The 19176-nt window shown below is 48.7% G+C and overlaps 1 protein-coding gene across 5 annotated transcripts in view; it reads right to left on the bottom strand.

Moving 5' to 3' along the window:
• Positions 1 to 2405: 2405 nt before the first annotated feature.
• The window catches only part of CRACDL (CRACD like), a 122034-nt gene continuing 105263 nt past the window's right edge, over positions 2406 to 19176 (bottom strand). For 3 of the 5 annotated variants that reach the window (XM_030838863.2, XM_060309582.1, XM_060309583.2), the window contains exons 8-10: positions 5419 to 5591; positions 4241 to 4385; positions 2406 to 3218 (exon numbers count right to left, since the gene is read on the bottom strand). In XM_030838863.2, the coding sequence (XP_030694723.2) occupies positions 3076 to 3218; positions 4241 to 4385; positions 5419 to 5591 (461 nt within the window). In that variant the 3' untranslated portion in view covers positions 2406 to 3075. The remainder of the gene's footprint in view (positions 3219 to 4240; positions 4386 to 5418; positions 5592 to 19176) is intronic. The other 2 variants (XM_060309579.1, XM_060309581.1) reach the window with 2 other exon arrangements.

Raw genomic sequence — 19176 nt, 5'->3', positions numbered from 1 at the left:
GGCCTGGGACTTGGTTGAGTGGCTCCCTCTTCTCCAAGTGTACTCCCCCAGATCACTGCATGGCGGGTTCATTTTTATAATTAGGTCATCTCTCGAGCAAACCCTTTCCTAACCACCCAATCTTCAGGAGACTTTCGGCCACAACCAAGTCCCTGTTTCAGGCTCACCATCGCACTTACTGCTGTTGTTCCATGTTTTTCTCAGGTTTCACGGTTATTTACTCAGCGTGCCCCCACTTAAATAGAACACATGTTGCCCATTTGCTCATCAGGGTGCCCCCAGGCCCTGGCAGAGCGCCCGCACACTGGTGTTGACTGAACGAAGTGAAGGAATGAATGGGAACACCTCACAGCCCGTGTAGGTGCTCATGATTATAAAGTACAAAAGAACCCTCACACGTTCTCCAGTCCTTTTAAGGAACTTCAGGGTGGGAATCAAGATGGCCACCAGGGAAACATCACGAGGTACGCTTGTCTCCAGGATATATGTCTTAGTCTGGTTGGGCTGCTGTTAACAGAATGGTTGGCTTATAAACACCAGAAATTTGTTTCTCACAGTTCTGGAGGACAGGAAGTCCAAGATCCAGGTGCCCAGTGTCTGGTGAAAGCCCTCTTCCTGGTCTGTAGATGGCCACCTTCTCACTGTATCCTCACACGGCAGAAGGGGCAAGGGAGCTCTCTGGGGTCTCTTTTATAAGGGCACTAATCCCATTCATGAAGGCTCCATCCTCATGACCTAGTCACCTCCCCAACGCCCCACCTCCTAACACTGTTGCACTGGGCATTAGGGTTTAACATATGAATTTTGGAGAGACACAAAAATTCAGTCTATAGCCATGCAGGAGCCCTCAAGGTCAAGTTTAGAGCGCCCTTGTCTGTGTTACGTCTCTGAGGACACCGATTCACCTCCACACTAATGCTTTTTAAAAATGGGGATTCACTTGAGGGTAGTGTTTAAAAGCATGGGGTCTGGGGCCACTTACCAGGTGCTCTGCTATGAGGTCTTGGGCAGGTGACCTTAATCTCAATGAAATGCTTCCATTTCCTCATCTGCAAGGTAAAGATTGGTACTTATCTCCAAAGGACTGTGGAAAGGATTACAAATAATAGGTACGAAGCACTCAGAGCAGTGCCCGGGACAGAGGAAGAACTCAGTAATTGCTTGCTGTCTTTCTTCTTAGGAAAAACCTGACAACCTGAAAAAAGCTGACAATTCCTTGCAGGCTTTTATCATCCCCATTTCCAGTCTAGACTTCCCACATCATCTCCAAATTTTGGCCTCTGTCTCAGCTCTTCTTGTTATGGAAGAAGGTCACAACCTCCATGCAGGGCACAGGGAGAGGTGGCAGCTGCAGGACCACCCCCACCCCCTGCAGGGAATTCTCCCAGTGTCCTAAAATTCTATACCCTCCTAACTTACCTGGTGCCAGGGAGAATGAAACCCAGTCCTGCAACACACAGAGAATATCAACCTCTATTTCAACAAAATGGAACCAAATACTTTTGATCTTACAGTGAAATCCACTGCCTCAAAACTGTTCATCTGAAATGTTCTGCTAATAGGAGAAATGATGGTGTTGAGTAATAATAGACAACATGTATTTTTTCCTAGTTAAAACTATGCACCTCTAAGCTTTTGGAGCAAGGCTGGATGGAGAGAGTTCTCGTTTAGAGCACATTCACCAGGGAATTTGGCGTTGATGTTCTCTAAGTGAATGCAGCTAATAGATCAATTTGGTTGGGGAAAAAACAACTATCCCAGGACTTTTTCCATACAGGTAGACCTGACCACGTTGTATAGTTCTAACAGCTAGAAAATACTGTAAAAGGAGCAGAACTTAGGGTATATAAAATCAAATTATATATGACGTCTTATTGATTCTGATGGCCAAATGTCCCCAGTTATACACATTCCCATGGAGATTAGCTTGTTCAAAGGAACAAATCGGAAAGGTTTTTAAAAATAGAGGTATTATATAACTGAGACATAATTCTGATATCCCAAATATATGCTCTTACTCTCCTGGCTTCTCCACATTCTCCACTCATGGATCATCCTGGTTAATGCACTGATAACCTAGTTTTCAACAGAAACATACAGGTTAGATTAATGAGATGTGAAAGAATGGCAACTTTAAAGGAAATTTTCTATTTTTAATATGTTGTACCAAATAGTTGTAAAGAGCAAAAAGCCTACAGTAGCTTCTGATTTTCAAAAACAAAGACCAAAATTTTACTGGGGAAAAAAAAGATCTCATACAACCCAAACCCCCAAATCAACCCAACTGAGATTTGACATGAGATCTATATTAAATGAAATTCCACACATTGCATTTAACTCAGTTGCTGGAGGACGTTCTCTCAACGTGAGTAGAAACAGCACGGAAATAACACGTGTCACGGAAGCAGGTTTGAAAGCTTTTATTGAACAGGCAATGCATTGTGCAATAGTGAGGGACACAGATGCCAAGTGGAAAAGTTTAAAAATTAATTTTGGAAAGAGTCTGTGAATTGATGAACCCTGCTGTGTTCCTTCCACTCCTTCTTGGAGTAGCTGCCTTCAGGAAAACGGACCGTGTTATAGCTGCTCTTGGAAACGGCATCCCTGTTTTACCATGAATGTCATGCCTAACAGTAAACATGAAAGGAGAGGATGGGCTCCACAGGCAGGACAATGGCCAGAGACACAGCTGATCTCAGATGGAGGCGCAGACACACGTTCTCTCGGAAGGCCCTCCGAGCTCTGCATCCACGCTTCATTTGCAATTCCTTCCCTGCCCGAGCCTTCTTTACCCTGGGGATTCTGAAAGACTCACATTCATACCTGTGGGCACAGAACCTCGTTCCTGGCCCTTTTCAATGGTTTTCTTGTCTTCGGGCACCTCTGGCCCAGGCCCTTGGCGATGTGTCTGTCCAACTTGTCTGCCTGGTTTCTTCCTCTTCCCCGAGCTCGCTCTCCCGTAACCTGATGATAAAATCACTCAAGTTTCACAGTTTGTTTGCCTTGATTTAGCGGCAGTTTTAAAGAAAGTGACCCGTCAAGATAGTGGACATTCTTTACCAGCACACTGTTAACCTATTTTATAATTTGGGGCATGTCGCTCCAAGCTTGCGACTTCTTTCTGGCAAGTTCCATCCAGGATGGCTGGTCTGTGCTGGCATAGCTGGCCCTCTTCAGCTGATGCAATTCTTTCTCCATCATCACTGCCGACTGGGCTGCTGGAGAGAAGACAAAACAAACGGAAACGTGAGAAATGAGTTTGGATTTGCACTTAAGCCTCCTGCACGCCTTTAAACTACAGGTCCAAGGTCTTAACCGTGGTCTCAAACATAAAGCCCGTAAACTTGTAAAGAAGGTTTCAGCGTGGAATAACGTATGTGCTAAAAAGACTTCAGAGCAGGCTCGAACAGTTCCAGTGATGCAATGAGGTGAGAGGAACTTTCACAATAAAGCTGCCAGCACTCTGTGTGTGAATATTCTTAACACTGCTGAACTGTACACTTGAAAAAGGGTTAAGATGGTGAATTCTGTTATGTGTATTTTACCACAACGAAAACTAAATCTAAAAATACCGATACATGCCACAACAAAGATGAACCTAGAAACATTATGCTCGGTGAAAGAAGGCAGATACAAAAGAACACATATTTTATGATGCCATGTATAAGACATGTCCCCAAAGAGGCAAATAGAGAGACAGAAAATAGAGAGCTGGGGGGTGGGAATGGTGAATGACTGTAAGTGGGCATGAGGTAGCTTTTTAGGGTGAGGGAAATGTTCTAAAATTGGACTGTGATGGTTGGACAACTCAGTAAATAGATACTCACCGAACTGTGTGCTTAAAATGGGTGAGTTTTTTACCATGTAAATGATTATGTCAATAAAAGCTGTTTTAAAAAAATCAACGTGGCAAGTAATTCAGAAAAACAAAACAGAACAAAACATGGCAGGACCGGGCTTCCCTGGTGGCGCAGTGGTTGAGAGTCCGCCTGCCAATGCAGGGGACACGGGTTCATGCCCCGGTCCGGGAAGATCCCACATGCCGCGGAGCCGCTGGGCCTGTGAGCCATGGCCGCTGAGCCTGTGCGTCCAGAGCCTGTGCTCTGCAACGGGAGAGGCCACAACAGTGAGAGGCCCGCGTAACACAAAAAACAAACAAACGAACAAACAAAAAAACCATGGCAGGACCAAACCCGGAAATGCATTTCGAAGTGTTCAGTACTATTTTTGGGTTTCATACCCAAGTTCTGATGGGACAAGGAGATCCCTCTTTGCAGCCCCTCCTGGAGGTGGAGCTTTGTCCCCTGCCTCTGGTCCACAGTGGGCTTGGCAGGGGCCATCAGGAAAGACTTGCTGCGGACGAAGTCGGCTTGCTTCACTGACTCCTGTGAGGATGTAAGAAAGACACACGCTGTCCTATCACCTGAGATTCAGATGGGGACAAACCTAACCAAAGGCAATGAGCCACGGGGTTTTTCTGCCAACGTGAATCATGCTACCGGCACTTTCTCGGAGGAGCTCTGCTTTGGGTACTGGCTGCCATCTGGCCTCCAGGATGCTGGAGTCCACTCGTGCAGGCCTCCTGGGCACACACAGGCATCCTGGCTTCTGCCCTGTCCCCGGCCCTGGCCTCAACCCCAGACATCAGGCAGCAGGGTTCCATCGGAAAGGCAAAATGAACTGTGTTTGGAAATAGTTTTTGAGACTTTTATGACACTTGGTATGATCATGGATGCCGGGGTCACTGGTGAATATTTGTTTTATGAACTCCCTAAGCCTGCAGGAGGGTTTCCAAGCTGGGGTACGATTGTGGTTTTGGTTAAAGTGGAGAGAAGCAGGTTCTACCGCAGGCTCAGGCTCACTTCCCCGCATGGCTGAAATGCGCTTTGGGATTTACCACGGCAACTGGGGGAACACAAAAGCTGTGAGTCTCAGCCTGCTTCTAAGCGCAGTCGTTTGGGTTTGGTGACGCTGTTTTCAGTCCGGAGTGTAAAAGGGAGCCCCAGGTTCCAGCCCCGCAGTCCTACGTGAGGAATAAGGACCCCAGCGGGTGGCCAGGGTAGCAGCAAAAGCAGAACTCGGTCACTATTGCAAAATGAGTCGAGATGGAGCTGTTGACATGGTCGCCTAGCGTCCAACTGAGAAGTTATTTTAACCCCGGTCCATCTCTCCAGATGCTGAGCTGCGTTGCCAAGGAGGCCGGGAGCACAGGGCTGTCTCCACTGCCTGAGTGATCCATGGCTTCTCTGACGCCTTAGGCGCCCAGCACATGCACAGGGCAGACAGCAGCAGTCATCACAGGCGACGGTCCCCGTTATGACCGTGCAGGACATGAGGCCATCGTGGGGTCCCGGGTCCCAGCCCCGCCAGGGGCTCTCCCCTGCATCCACAGGGACAGGGAATGTTTGCTCTAAGCACCTGGGTTCTCTCGGGCGCCTTGGCTGGCCTTCCTGTGTCAGACTTCAAGGTTCCGGCCCCAGGCTTGTCTTCTTGGCTGGATGGCTGCTCCGGGGCCCCTCGCCGCTTCTGTCGCCCGACGGTGATCCAGGGCGGCGCGGGCTGGCCGTCGGTCCCAGGCCCTGCTGCCTTCTCTGTGGGTAAAGACACAGGTTATGCAAAACAATCCTAGTCACCTTCAGCCCCCCTGTGGCTTCTCCCACCCAGAGAGCACGGCACAGGGGCTCTGGGAGACAGTGGCAGGGAAGGAGGTCTGGGAGCCTCTCTGGTGACACTAGTACTTTGTTTTCAGGGACTTTGTTTTCTCAGTTAAAGACAAATCAAAGAGATTATGCTCCTCCAGTCTGAGCCACAAAGAATCAAATGCAACTGCTCCTATACACACATTTTAAAGTCACCTTCCTCCTATTGGATACCTTAGAGAATGAGATAAGAGTCAGTACATGATAAGGTCAGGTTTCTTTAATATAGGCCTGTCACGCTAGACCAGTACATACTACCCAATACCCGATTGACTTGGGACGTTCTTCTTCTCTTTTCTTTTAGAAATTATAAGCACAACCTTCCCTTGTGGAGACTGACACCAAAAGTAAGCCGTGGCTGTTTTCCTTGATGTTCGGGAGAGAAGAGAAATAATGCCTTTAAAACCAAAACATTTCAAGGAAACGGAATGATTAACTAAGTGGCTTCTCACAGGTCTCTGGAAAGCACCCTGAATCCAAGGGTTCCCCACGAGCTGCCCTCTCTGAATACTTGCCAGCCAGCCCACAAAGCAAGTGGACGGTTACCTCCATCCTCACCCGGCTCCTTCCTGCTTCCCGTGTCCACAGGGCAGCCCCGCCAGCAGGTACAGGCCACACCCGGGTCACAGCCACACGCAAGGGAGGCCAGGGTGAGTCGGCGCCCTCATTCTTTGTGGCCTGACAGATGTCACCCCTTGTTCCGGCTTGTTTAGAATTTTACTCTATTTGGTTTGGCTTCCGCCTCCAGTTCAACATGGAAGTCCTCTTCTGGTCACCAAGGAGGGGCGAGGGACAGGGCCACCGCCCTGCGAGCTTTGGCCTCCCGGCAGGTGGAGAGGAACCTTGGGCTTCACAGGCACTGACCTGTCCTTGGCCCCTGCAAACCCTGCTCCATCTCATCGACTCACCCCCTTGTCCCCTCCGGCCTCTCAGGCTCTCCCTGGCCTCTGACCACTTCCCCGTTGCTTTGCAAAACACTTGGGTCTCCCATAGCTCAAAACAACAACAACAACAAAACATCTCCAGGAGCCTCGCCACCCCCTTGGAGCCCCATTCTCGACCCTCCTCTGCCCTCAACTCCAATGGCTCCTGCCCGTGTCTCTTCAGCTCATCCTGGATCCTGACACAACGTGAGCGCTACGCTCTCCATCCGCCCCACCACTGGACCACAGATCAGAGGACTCTCCCGTCCTCCGGCTCCTTTACCCCTGAAGCTCGGATGTGGCCATATAACCCATCCTGGAGGCCTGTCCACCTTGGGCATCCCCTCTGCAGGTCCCTGCTGGACTCTTGCTCCTAAACCTGGAATTTCTCCTTGCTCCCAACCCTCAGCCTTTTTCTCTTCTTCCCCAAATGTTCTCTGTTCCACTCCTGACCTTCAACACTCAGGTCTGCTCAGATTGCTTCCAAATGTGTAATCCAGCCCTACGTCTATTCTTAGCCAGAGCCCAGCATTTCTACTCCCCGTCCGCCTTCCTTTCTTCCTCCCTCCCATTCATTCATTCACTCACTGTTTGCTATGGGCAGGATGGTGTTAAATGCTAAGGTGAAAGAAGATAAAAAAACCTGTTTCTTCAAAGAGCTCCAAGTCCAGTGGAGGAGACGAAGCAAAAACAAGTCACTCAGTGGAAACTGGAAAACGCTACACTTCACAACGTGCTGTGTAGACACAGGGTAACACCGGTGGGTAGGACCTGAGGATGCTGTCTGTGGTTGGCACCTGGAGAAGGAACCTTCTAGGCTGAGCAGAGGGGTAAGGAAAGGCCTCCCACGTGGAGCGGGCAGAAGACAGAACTGCCAGCACGCCGGCCCAGAGGGGCTGCAACGCAGGCTAGGCCAACCGAGGGGGCCTTCTTGGCCGTTTTCTTGTCTGTAACGGGGAGCCACAGGGCTTTAAACCCTGGGTATACTCTGGAGGCTGCGTGAGGAGTAAGTCTGAGCAGGCGGACAGCGGGCTGGAGGTGGGGGGCGAGGAGGGAGGCTGTGGTCCAGGACAGGCTGTGAATTGGATCAGGGCCCTGTGGTCCTTGCCCCCATGTCCTCCGCCTGCCTTTTGTCTGTGGAAAACCTTTAGCCAAAGAATAAGTTTACTCCGAGAAGTGAGAAAATGCAGAAACAAAGGAAAGCAGTCAAAGGGGACCAAATGTAATAGTTGAGTCAGTAAGCAAAGCCAAGGACCTATAGCTCCTCCTCAAGGGCTACAGATAATATTCTGAGCCGTCTCCTGTGAGCTGTCTTATAGATACTGAAACCCTCACCAGGTTGAAGAAGTTCCATGACACAAGCTGCCACAATTCCAAGAACTGGCCTCAAAGACATGGAAACAAACCGACCCCAAAACTAAAGATTAACTGTACCTAAAATAATCAAGATGACGCTGGTCAGACCACTGATGACCAATTTCTCAATGACCGTCAGAGCTGCCTGTGCTATTTCTGCGTGTAGCCCCTGTGCTCTGTCTATAACAGCTCTTGCCCCCTGACTGTCAGTGGGGGGGAGTCAGCCTTTGGACAGGTGCCCCCTACCCCAGTTGCTGGCATCCAAAATAAAGCAAACTTTCCCTTCCACCAACCTGGCCTCTTTAATGGCTTTTGAGAGGAGAGCAGCCAGACCCCGCTTTCGGTTGCAGTTGGACACTGGCACCAGGATCACCCCCTCACGTCCACCAAGTCGGCACCCGGATGCCATCTCCTCTATGAAGCCTGTTCTGGTCACTGAGCTGGACATACTCTCCCTCCTAATCCTCTGGAACTCTATTGAGACATTTGCCCTGACACATCTGCCAGATGACCGTCCACCCCACTGACATATGCTTTCCTTATTATTATTTTTTAAATTTGTTTATTTTATTTATTTATTTTTGGCTGCATTGGGTCTTCGTTGCTGCACGTGGGCTTTCTCTAGTTGTGGCGAGCGGGGGCTGCTCTTCGTTGTGGTGCCCGGGCTCTAGGCGCGCAGGCTTCAATAGTTGTGGCTTGCAGGCTCAGTAGTTGTGGCTCACGGGCTTAGTTGCTCCGCAGCACGTGGGATCTTCCCAAACCAGGGCTCGAATCCGTGTTCCCTGCATTGGCAGGCAGATTCTTAACCACTGCACCACCAGGGAAGCCCTGACATATGCTTCTGGTCATTAGAACTTATTTACTAAACAAACACACGCCACAGACTACATACCAAGTGCTGTTCTAATATCAGCTTATCTACAATGTAATTTTACATTTTATTTCTTGTCTAGAGAACCCAGTGATTGCCCGGCACACAGAAGGCAGGCTGGGTGGCTGCGTATTTTACAGAAAGTCTGCATTTCCCATCCCTCATTCCAGAGGGTCCTCACAATCTGTCTTTCTGGACTTTTCTTAAAGGGGCCCTTTCACTTCCTCTTAGATCTTTCCTCCATGCTCAGTGGCTGGTCGTGCCCTCTGCTCTCTTTTGGCCCCAGATGTCTGGTCACACGGTCCTCCCAGCAATACCCAGCACGTACTGGCCTTTGCTGCAGCACAGGGAGACTGGAGAGAGGGCTTCGACTAGGGTTTGAAACTCACTACTTCAGTCAACAAGATATTCTAATGCTTCAGTCAAGACTAAGTGTACTGGAGACAACATTTCCATCCCGGGCTTTCGATCAGAGGCAAATGGTGGTTGGCTGTGCGAGGCCAAGGCGGCCCCGGCATCTCAGTGCTCCAGCTGGCTCCCCGGCCCCCGGGGGGCTCAGTGTCGGGCTCCTGGCACTGGTGTCACTCTGACCATGACAGCACTGACACGGCTCTGATGAATTCCTACGCCATGCAGTTGGATGACCCATTTGAGCCAAAAAGAGTATTTTACAACGCACTGGAGAAAGTTGTATGGAACAGGGCATAGGTAGCGTTCCTACAGATAGTGGGGAGAGGAGGCTGGGGACCCCGAGGGTGGGACTCTAACAGGGATCTACACCCCCTGTGACAGCCAGGACACAGCTGGGACTCGTCAAGAACAACGTCTCCTCGTGGAAACAACCTACGTGTCCGTCGACACATGAACGGATAAAGAAGGTGTGGTGTATATACACAACAGAATATTACTCAGCCATAAAAAAGAATGAAATAATGCCATTTGCAGTGACATGGATGGACCTAGAGGTTATCACACTAAGTGAAGTAAGTCAGAAAGAGAAAGACAAATAACATATGATATTACTTATACGTGGAATCTAAAATATGACACAAATGACCTTATCAACAAAACAGAAACAGACTCACAGACATAGAGAACAGACTTGTGGTTGCCAAGGGGTGGTGGAGGGATGAAGTGGGAGATTGGGGTTAACAGATGCAAACTATTATATATAGAATGGATAAACAACAAAGTCCTACTGTATAGCAAAGGGGACTACACTCAAAATCCTGTGATAAACCATATGGAAAAGAATATTAAAAAGAATGTATATAAATGTATAACTGAATCACTCTGTTGTACAGTAGAAATTAACACAACATTGTAAATCAACTACACTTGAAAAAATAACTTAAAAACAAAAAGAACGCCATCTTCTGAGTGAGAGGCAATGAGCTGTACAACGTAAACCACCACCGTTTCTTGCCCTCTGGCTAAGAAAATAAAGCAGACACTCCGCCCTAAGCTAACATACAGTAGGACGGCAGGCTTCTTACTCCTCATAAACATTTGGTAGATGCTGCCGCTTCTGGAGCAGCAATTTTAAAGAATCTTCTTCCTTTCAGAAAATATCTTTCTTGTTCATAAAAATACACATGCACAATGTACAAATTCAGAAAGCAGAAGTAGAAAGGAGGAGAAAAAAGTTCTTCATAAATCAACACAGCCCAAGAGAGCTGTGTTAACACCCTGGCACACAGCTTCAAGTCTCTTTTGTTACGTTGTCATCTTAAAAATGCATCTCCACGGCTCATTCCCAGCTCTTCCCAATGTCCTCTGCGGACGGAGAGGCCCGAATTTGCTAAGATTCCTGCTCTGACGTGCAAGCATCGCCAGCATTCGTGACAACGAGCTGAGGCCAGAGCCGTCCCCCGTTTCTGTCTCCCCTCCAGCCCCTCTGCCATCACCCTGGTTTACACGGAGGTGACCGTGTGCCCGGAGAGACACTGAGGGGACTGCTGGGGGTGGGAAGGGGACCCTGGGCACACATGGGCCTCACCCACACTGCGGGCTCCCTGTATGAAAGTTGAAGGTTTTTTTAAAAGTATTTACGGATCTACTGTCAGTCTCACCTTACACGGACAGCTCCTGATCTACACAAGCTGGCAAAGCCTGCTGTCGCTCTCTATCGGTTCTGGCTGTGAGCTAGGCCGTGCGGTGCTACCAGAGAACTTGGGCTTTTAACGCTCACGTGAGCATCTGTAAAGCCGTGCCGAGCATTTTAAGAATGAGAAAGGGTTTCTGGCAGAGAAAGCCCCCATTTTTAATAATGGTGACGCAGCTGTGTCCCCGCTCCACCTCCGAAGGAAACTTACCATTCCTTCCTCTGTTCATCCAACAAACACAGTCAGCCCTCGTCCAGGAATTCTGTATTTGACCATTCGCCTACTCGCTAAAACGTATTTATAACCCCCAAAATCAAATGACCCTTCATGGTCATTTGCAGACGTGCACAGAGCGATGCAAACTTTGAGTCCTGGGACGAACACGTTCCCAGCGGATGTGGAACAAGGGGATGCTTCTTTCATGTTTCTGCTCTCAGGCTGTAAACAAGGGTCCTTTCACAGTGTACTTAGGGTCACATTTTTGTGTTTTTTCTTAGTGATTTTACTGTCTAACATAGCCCCATATCTACTGAAGTGCTGTCTGGGGCCCCTAAGCACGAGAAGGCAGTGATGCGTGTTATGGAGAAGACACGCGTGTCACACGAGCGTCGCTCGGGTGTGAGTTATACTGTTGTTGGCTGGGAGTTGGATGCTCGTGAATCAACAATACATGTTAAATAAGCTGTCTGTAAACTGAAACACACATTAAACAAGGTTAGGTATCCATCACTTGAGAAAAATGTTGTGATTGCGCGCTCACAGGAAACTAACCCTTTATTCCCCCTGGAGCGATGGTTCACGACTCGCTAATTCAGTGTTTGCGGCGACTTTATAGAACACAGCTACCGTGAACAACGAGAATCAACTGTACTGGGTGAGCACAGGCCCCGTGGGAGATGCTGAGTCTACGGAGAGGAAGGATGTCTCTAACCCAGTGCACCCCTCCAGCGCAGGCACGCAGGCTCTCCTACCAGAGCGACCAGGGATAGAGGGGTCCTTCCACTGCTGACACGCGGCCACCATCCGGGAATGAGTTCTAGAGCCCACTGGAAGGGGCACCGAGGGGCCTCCGGGCACTGGTCTCATTCTGTTTCTTGGTCTGGAGTGTGTTCCGTGTCTGGAAATTCATTGAGCAGCACGTGCCCGTCTCTGCGTGTATATCATTCTCCAATCAAAAGTAAAAAACCAGAACAAAAACACAAAAGCCACTCTAAGAGAACCACAACTCACGCGGTGCTTGGACAGTGACCTGGAGAAGGATCCAGCTCCCCTCCCATCCGCTTCACTTCCCTGCGGGCCTCCACGCACCTGGAGTTCCGGGACCACCTGCTTTTTCGACTGCTGCCCTGCACCCCCCTACTGTTGCTTTTCCATCCTCCAGTGGCTTACCCTGAATCCCTCTTCCTGCTTCCATTTCCTCTCCTAAATAAGACCACAGATCAGCAAGGGCAGAGAACCTGCCTCTCTAAACTCAGTGGCCAAACGCAGCTCTCAGGGAGGAGAGCCACTGCATCTGAGAGTCTCTTTCTCGGCCACCAGGGCAAACCGGTCCTTACCCCTTTCCCTCCTTCTAAGTCAGGAGGCACTGCTGGGATCTCGTCACCCCAGCTCCCCTGAAACCTACCTTCCCTTGACCTACTCATTGACCTGATTTGCATGTGCAGGGCCGGGCATCTGATCACGGGCAGACATGTGTACTGGGGGTGGGGCCCAAGGGTCAGACACTTGGCCAAGCTCTTTGCTTGAGTTCAGGGGCTAAGCCTGGGCCTCAGCATGTGAAGGCTGGCAGACCTTGTCCCAGTGTCCAGCCTGAACCCCACACCTCACGGTGGCGACCAGGAAGCCAGCGGCAGGCTCCAAGGGTGCAGAGCTGTGATGGAGGAGCTTAGATTGAAAGTCCATTTGCTCACGCACCACTGTGTATGCAATTAAGACCGTCTCCAAGCAGAAGGCAATGACCAAAGTCCTTCTCTGAGTACAGAGACAGCTGGTCTCCATTACCTGCCAGGTGATATAACTGGGACCTTATAAGCATATGGGGATGGAAAGGCACTGTAATTCGAAAATAATTTTGAGCTCAGCAAAGGAGGAAGAGTAGTGAAACTATTATATTACACGGCATCCTCCTCCAATTCAGAATGTAAACAGTCACCCCACCTTGGATTCCTGGTGGCTCTCCAGGAACAGCTGGGATTCTGTCTCGAGTGGAATTCTGTCTCGAGTGGCCACCGAGTGGCCAATCAGTGGAGGGATGGCTCTTGTCCACGGAGCTTGGATCTGCCCTCCTCTATTACACCTCCCCCTCCCAACCCCAGACAGGTAGGGACCTTTCCCCGATTCATCACTCAAGAAACGTTAACAGCTAAGGGTTACTAGGTCTCGGTTTTCAGAGCAGTATCACATTCATAATGACCCTCACAACTCGCCTTGCAACGTAGAATACTTTCAATCCCCATTTCAGAGATGGAAACACAGAGTCTCACTGTGTAGAGGACTTGCTCAGGGTGACATGGCCAGTGTGTCACCAAGGGGGCACTGGACACAGGCCTCTGGATCCCTAACCTTCATTCACTACATCGCACACCATATCATATTAAGGGGAATGACCCCACAACTTTCCCACATGTCATGCCTTCCCATCATTGCTTATCATGGAGTAACAAGGAACTGTTACTCACCCCTGGCACTACTGAGGCTTGGGGCTGGATAATTCTCTGCTGGGGGGCGCTGGGGGCCTGTCCTGTGCATCGTAGGACGTTTAGCCTCCTACTAGATGCTGGTGGTATCTCCCTTCCTCGCACTGTAGTTGCGACATTCGACCACGTCTCCAGATACTGCCACGTGTCCTCCGGAGCACACAGCCACCCCCCATTGATACCCCCCCAACAGAGCATTATAGTGAAGACACTGGCCGCAAAGATGGTCTATACGGCCCCAAATGCCGCTTCCCCCCAGCCCCCCGGGTCACATGCCAGGTGCCTCTGGGCAAGTCTTTTGACCTAAGTTTCACCGCGGTCACTTCAGAACACGGCGTCACCTCTGGGCTGAGTCAGGGTTGTCTCCTGCCTCCTCGAATGCAGGGCATCTGAGCTGGGGGTGGGGGGCGGGTCCTTCCCCAGGGGCTGGGGGTCTGGGAAGGAGGGAGTGGGGGATAGGCAGAGCTCTCCTGTGACCGGCGCCTGCCACTGTCCAGGTGGGCTGTGTCCTGGGTGCGTCTGGCAGAGTCCCAAACTGACTCTGAGAGATTCCCACCCACCACCCACCCTCCCCGGCTAGCTCAGCTCCCCTCCACCCACACCGGCTCCTGTCCCCAGAGTCCCTGTGCCCTGTCCCTGTCCCGTGCGAGGCCCTCTCGGGATGAGGGAGGCTCCCCTGGTGCCACCCTGTTGAGCTGAGGACTCACAGAACTGCAGCTGTGACCCCTGCAAACGCTCTCTCTTCCTCTCCCCTCTTAGGACCCCTGTGTACACTCAGGGCGGTGGTGGTGGCCCGTGGCTCCCACAGTATTCTGCACACGTTCTCTCTGGGGTCTCACGTCTACGGAGCCGTGCCTGCAGCAGAACCGGGACAGGAGAGTCCACGCCCGCTCGCTGGTCTCCGCCGCCCAGAGGAGGTTTCGGTACCTCCTTAGGGAGGTATGACTTGTACCATGTGAGACCGTATCACAGTTGGCAGTGAAAATGCTCTTGCTGCCCCGTGAGTTACTACTCACCTCATTTTACAAAGGAGGAAGTTAAGACACAGAGGTTGAGAAACTCATTGGCTCCGAATCCCACAGCCCCTGAGGGGTGCACCTCAGAGGCAAGCCTCCAAACCCAGGCTCTTCAATCTCCCCACCCAGCACCTGCCCAGCACCTGGTCACACACACACACACACACACACACACACACACACACACACACACACACACACACACACACACACACACACACACACACACACACACACGGCTGAGGGCCACCCACTGCAGGCCAGGAGCCCCGCCCCTCCCCCAGGCACAGACACTGTAGAGGATCAAAGCCCCTGATGTTCTCAGGGACTAGGTGGCAGGGGTGGGGCTGGAGATATCAGAGGGAGGGAAGGAGTGGGAGATGGACTAGGGAAGGCAGAAATGTTGACTTTGGCCAGAATCTAAGAAGCCTCAAATGCCTCACGCAGGACTTTGAATTTTATTCTAAATATAATGGGAAGGCATCGGGACGTTTTAAAGAGGAAAGCTCCGCTGTTAGACCCATGACTTGGGAAGAGAGGGTGAGGAGAGAGTTGCGGGAGGAGGTGCTGCAGGTGTCAGGTTAAAGGTTGCTGAGGGCTGGCCTGGGTGCAGGTGGATAAAGACATGTCACATTAGGATGACCAGGACTTGCTGACCAAGGTGTAAAACATGACTGACATTCTTCATCCATCAGATTGAAAAAAAAAGAAATTAAAAATAGACTGATAATGCCCAGTGCTGATGAGGGGACGGGGAAATAGTCTCTGCTCTGCTCTTAGAAGTGTAAACTGGTACGACCTTTACGGAGGGTCATTTGAAGTTGTGTATTAAATTAAAACCTCACAAGCTCTGTGAGCCAGAAAACCCACTTTTAAGAATCTAGCCTAGATATGGAATTCCCTGGCCGTCCAGTGGTTGGGACTCCACACTTTCACTGCCAAGAGCCGGGGTGCAATCCCTGGTCGGGGAACTAAGATCCCATAAGCCGCAGAGCGCAGTCAAAAAAGAAAAAAAAGAAGAATACAAAAAAGCATCTGGCCTGGACAAACAACTGTGTGAACACACACAGCTGAAACGAACAAGGAGGGTGACTGCACCACTGTTAGCAAAAGGGAAAAACCTCAAAACAATTGGAACTCCCTTCAGTAGGGGAATGGCTAAATAAAATATGGTACATGCACTCTGTAGCCCTTAAAAAGAATGAGGACAAGTGGCTCATTCTGATCAGAAAAGATGCCCAGTCTTTCTTGTGGACTGAAAATATCTAATTGCAAGCCAACATGCGTTTTTGTGATTTTTAAGAAAGGATTGCTGTGCCTATATATCAACATTGATGTACCTACGACTGCAATGGCCATGGGAAAAGAGCTGGGATGAATCTGTTAGTGTGGTTCCTTGTGTGTGTGTGTGTGTGTGTGTGTGTGTGTGTGAGATTAGAGAGGTTCAGAGGTGGGTGAAAAGGAGGCTACTACCTATTTTTTGTGCCATTTAAAAGATTATTTTAAAATTTGCATGTAGTGAAATGCATCTTTTCTGTCGTACAGTTCTATGAGTTTGAACACATGCTTCGATTCTTCTAACAACCATCACAAATGGGCTGCAGAACAATGTCAACACCCCACAAAATTCCCTGGTACCACCCCTTTGTAGTCAGACCCCACCCTCTACTCCCAAACCCTGACACCTGCTGATCTGCTCTGTCTCTGTATTGTTGCCTCTTTCAGGCATCATATAAATGGAATAATACACTTGATAATCTTTTGAGACTGGCTACTTTCACTTAGTATATGCATTTAAGATCCATCCGTTATCGTGTGTGTCAACAGTTCATTCCTTTTCACTGCTGACTAATATTCCATTGTGTGGATTGTTTATCCACTGGCCAGTTGAGGGATATTTGGGTCGTGTCTAGTTTTTGGTGATTATGAATAACGCTGCTATAAACATTTGTGTTCAGGCTTTTGGTTAACCTAAGTTTTCCTTTGTCTAGGATAAATACCTAGAAGTGGGATTGGTGGGCTATAAGGTAAGTGTACTTTTAATTTTGTAAGAAGCTGCCAATTTCCAAAGTGACTGTACCAAGGACTTCCCTGGTGGTCCAGTGGCTGAGACTCCACGCTCCCCATGCAGGGGGCCCGGGTTTGATCCCCGGTCAGGGAACTAGATCCCACATGCATGCCGCAACTAAGAGTCCACATGCCTCAACTCAGGAGCCTGCTGGCTGCAATAAGACCTGGCACAGCCAAATAAATAAATAAATAATAATAAAAACAAAAACAAAGTGACTGTACTGTTGTGCATTTCCACTAGCAATGAGTGAGAATTCCAGTTGTCCTGCAACCCCCTGGGCACATGGTATTATCAGCATTTTTAATTTCAGCCATTCTAACATGGCTAAAATGAGATACTAATGTGATAGTATCTCATTATGGGTTTTTATTGGTGTTTCTCTAAGGGTTAATGATGATGAATATCTTTCATGTGCTTATCTGCCATCTGTATATTCTCTCTGGTGAAATAACTATTCATATCTTTTGCCCATTTTCTAATGTATTTTTTGGTTTTGTACTGTTGAGTTTTGAGAATACTTTATATATTTTAGATACCAGTCCTTCACTGGATATATGGTTTGCAGATATTTTCTCATAACGCATTTTCATCCTCTTAATGGGGTCTTTGGCAGAGCAAAAGTTTTAAATTCTTAGGTCCAATTCATCAATTTTTCCTTTCATGGATTATGCTTTGATGTCAAGTCTAAGAACTCTTTGCCTAGTCCTATGCTCCAAACATTTTTTTCCTAAGTTCCTACAAGTTTTATAGTTTCATTTTACCTTTTAAAAAAATATATTTATTTATTTGGGTGCACCAGGTCTTAGCTGCAGCATGTGGGATCTAGTTCCCTGACCAGGGATTGAACCCGGGCCCCCTGCATTGGAAGCACAGAGTCTTAGCCACTGGACCACCAGGAAAGTCCCCTCATTTTACTTGTAAGTCAGTGAATCCTTTGAGTTAATTTCTGTATATGATGTGAGACTTTGGTCAAAGTTCACGTTTTTGCATATGGATGTTCACATGCTCCACAACCATTTGTTGAAAAGGTGAAGTAAAACCAAACGATATGGCCACATTTTTTACAAGGGTGCAAAAGTAATTTGCCTGAGCTCCGTGGATCTATAAATTTGTTTTTCCAAAATGTAGGAAGTTTTCAGTCATTATTTCTTCAGGTATTTTTTTCTATTCAAATCTATTTCTCCTCTTCTCTTGGACTCCTATGACATGAATGTTAGACTTTTTAATATTGTTGCTCGGGCCCCCAAGGCTTTTTTAAAAATCTTTTTTTCTCTTTGTGTTCAGGATGTTTTCTATCGATCTATCTTTAAGTTCACTGACCCTTTCTTCTATCATCTCCATTCTCCTAGTGAACTCTTCCAGTGAATTTTTAATTTGTTATATTTTCCTGTTCTAAAATTTCTCTTTGGCTTTTAAAAATAGCTTCTGTTTGTTTACAGAGAATCTTCCCATTTGTTTCAAGAGTGCTCACCCTTACATCTTGGAACTGTGGTATAACAGTTGCTTTAACATCTTTTTCTAATAATTCCAACCTTTAGATCATCTCAGGGTTGATGCTTGTTGATTGCCTCTTTCTTTGAGAATTCTTTTGGTTTTCATGGTACTCTGTAGGTTGAATAATTTTGGTTTGTATCCTAGACATTTTGAGTATTATGTTGAGACTTGGTCCTGTTAAAATTCTCAAAGGTTCTTCTGTGCTGATCTGCAGGTGCATCTCAGGGCCAAGCCCAGGATTTCATACTGTATGTGAAGGACCCTTCTCAGGTGTTTCCCTTCTGTGGTTTTTCACACCCCAAGATTCTCTGGCTAGAAAGCCGGGATTCAGCCTCTGCGTTGCTCTGCACTCTTATGACCGGGACCACCTGAGGGGCAGAGTGGCGGGGGAAGGGAACCTGCAGGACCACCAGCACAACTGTTGAGGGGGTGTGGCTTCACTACGGGCTCTGCTACGGGGGTGGTCCTAGCCGAGGAGAGTGATCGCACTGGGAGGCAAGCGAGGATGAGCAGAGGAGCACAGGAAAGGTGGGGAAATGGAGGCCCAGGGTGTGGACCACACTTGCCAGGAAGGGACCATGAGGGTATGGATAAGGCTAAAAAGAAAGGCAGGTGTGAACAAAGTTGCTTTTCTTTAAGAATAAAAGACCTGTATATATATATATATATATATATATATACACACACACATACACACACACACAAAAAAACCAAACAAACAACACAAAATCCCACCAAACGCCTTGTATTCTACTCAAATGAACTTGAATACACTGAAATAACTTTGTCGTTAGAGACGGTGACAGTCTTTTCGAGCTCATTTCCTCCAGAAAATCTCCCTGCCATCCAAAGAAAGATGGGCATCTACCTACAGTCGCCGCCACCTGCCTCCCCGGGCCCCTAAGCTCCCGCACAGCAGGGCTGGCGTTCTCTTCCTGACCACCT

Source organism: Globicephala melas, chromosome 12 (assembly GCF_963455315.2).
Source record: "Globicephala melas chromosome 12, mGloMel1.2, whole genome shotgun sequence".
Taxonomy (NCBI): domain Eukaryota; kingdom Metazoa; phylum Chordata; class Mammalia; order Artiodactyla; family Delphinidae; genus Globicephala; species Globicephala melas.
Note: the sequence above shows the minus strand (reverse complement) of the source record. Positions and strands in the feature narration are given on the sequence as shown.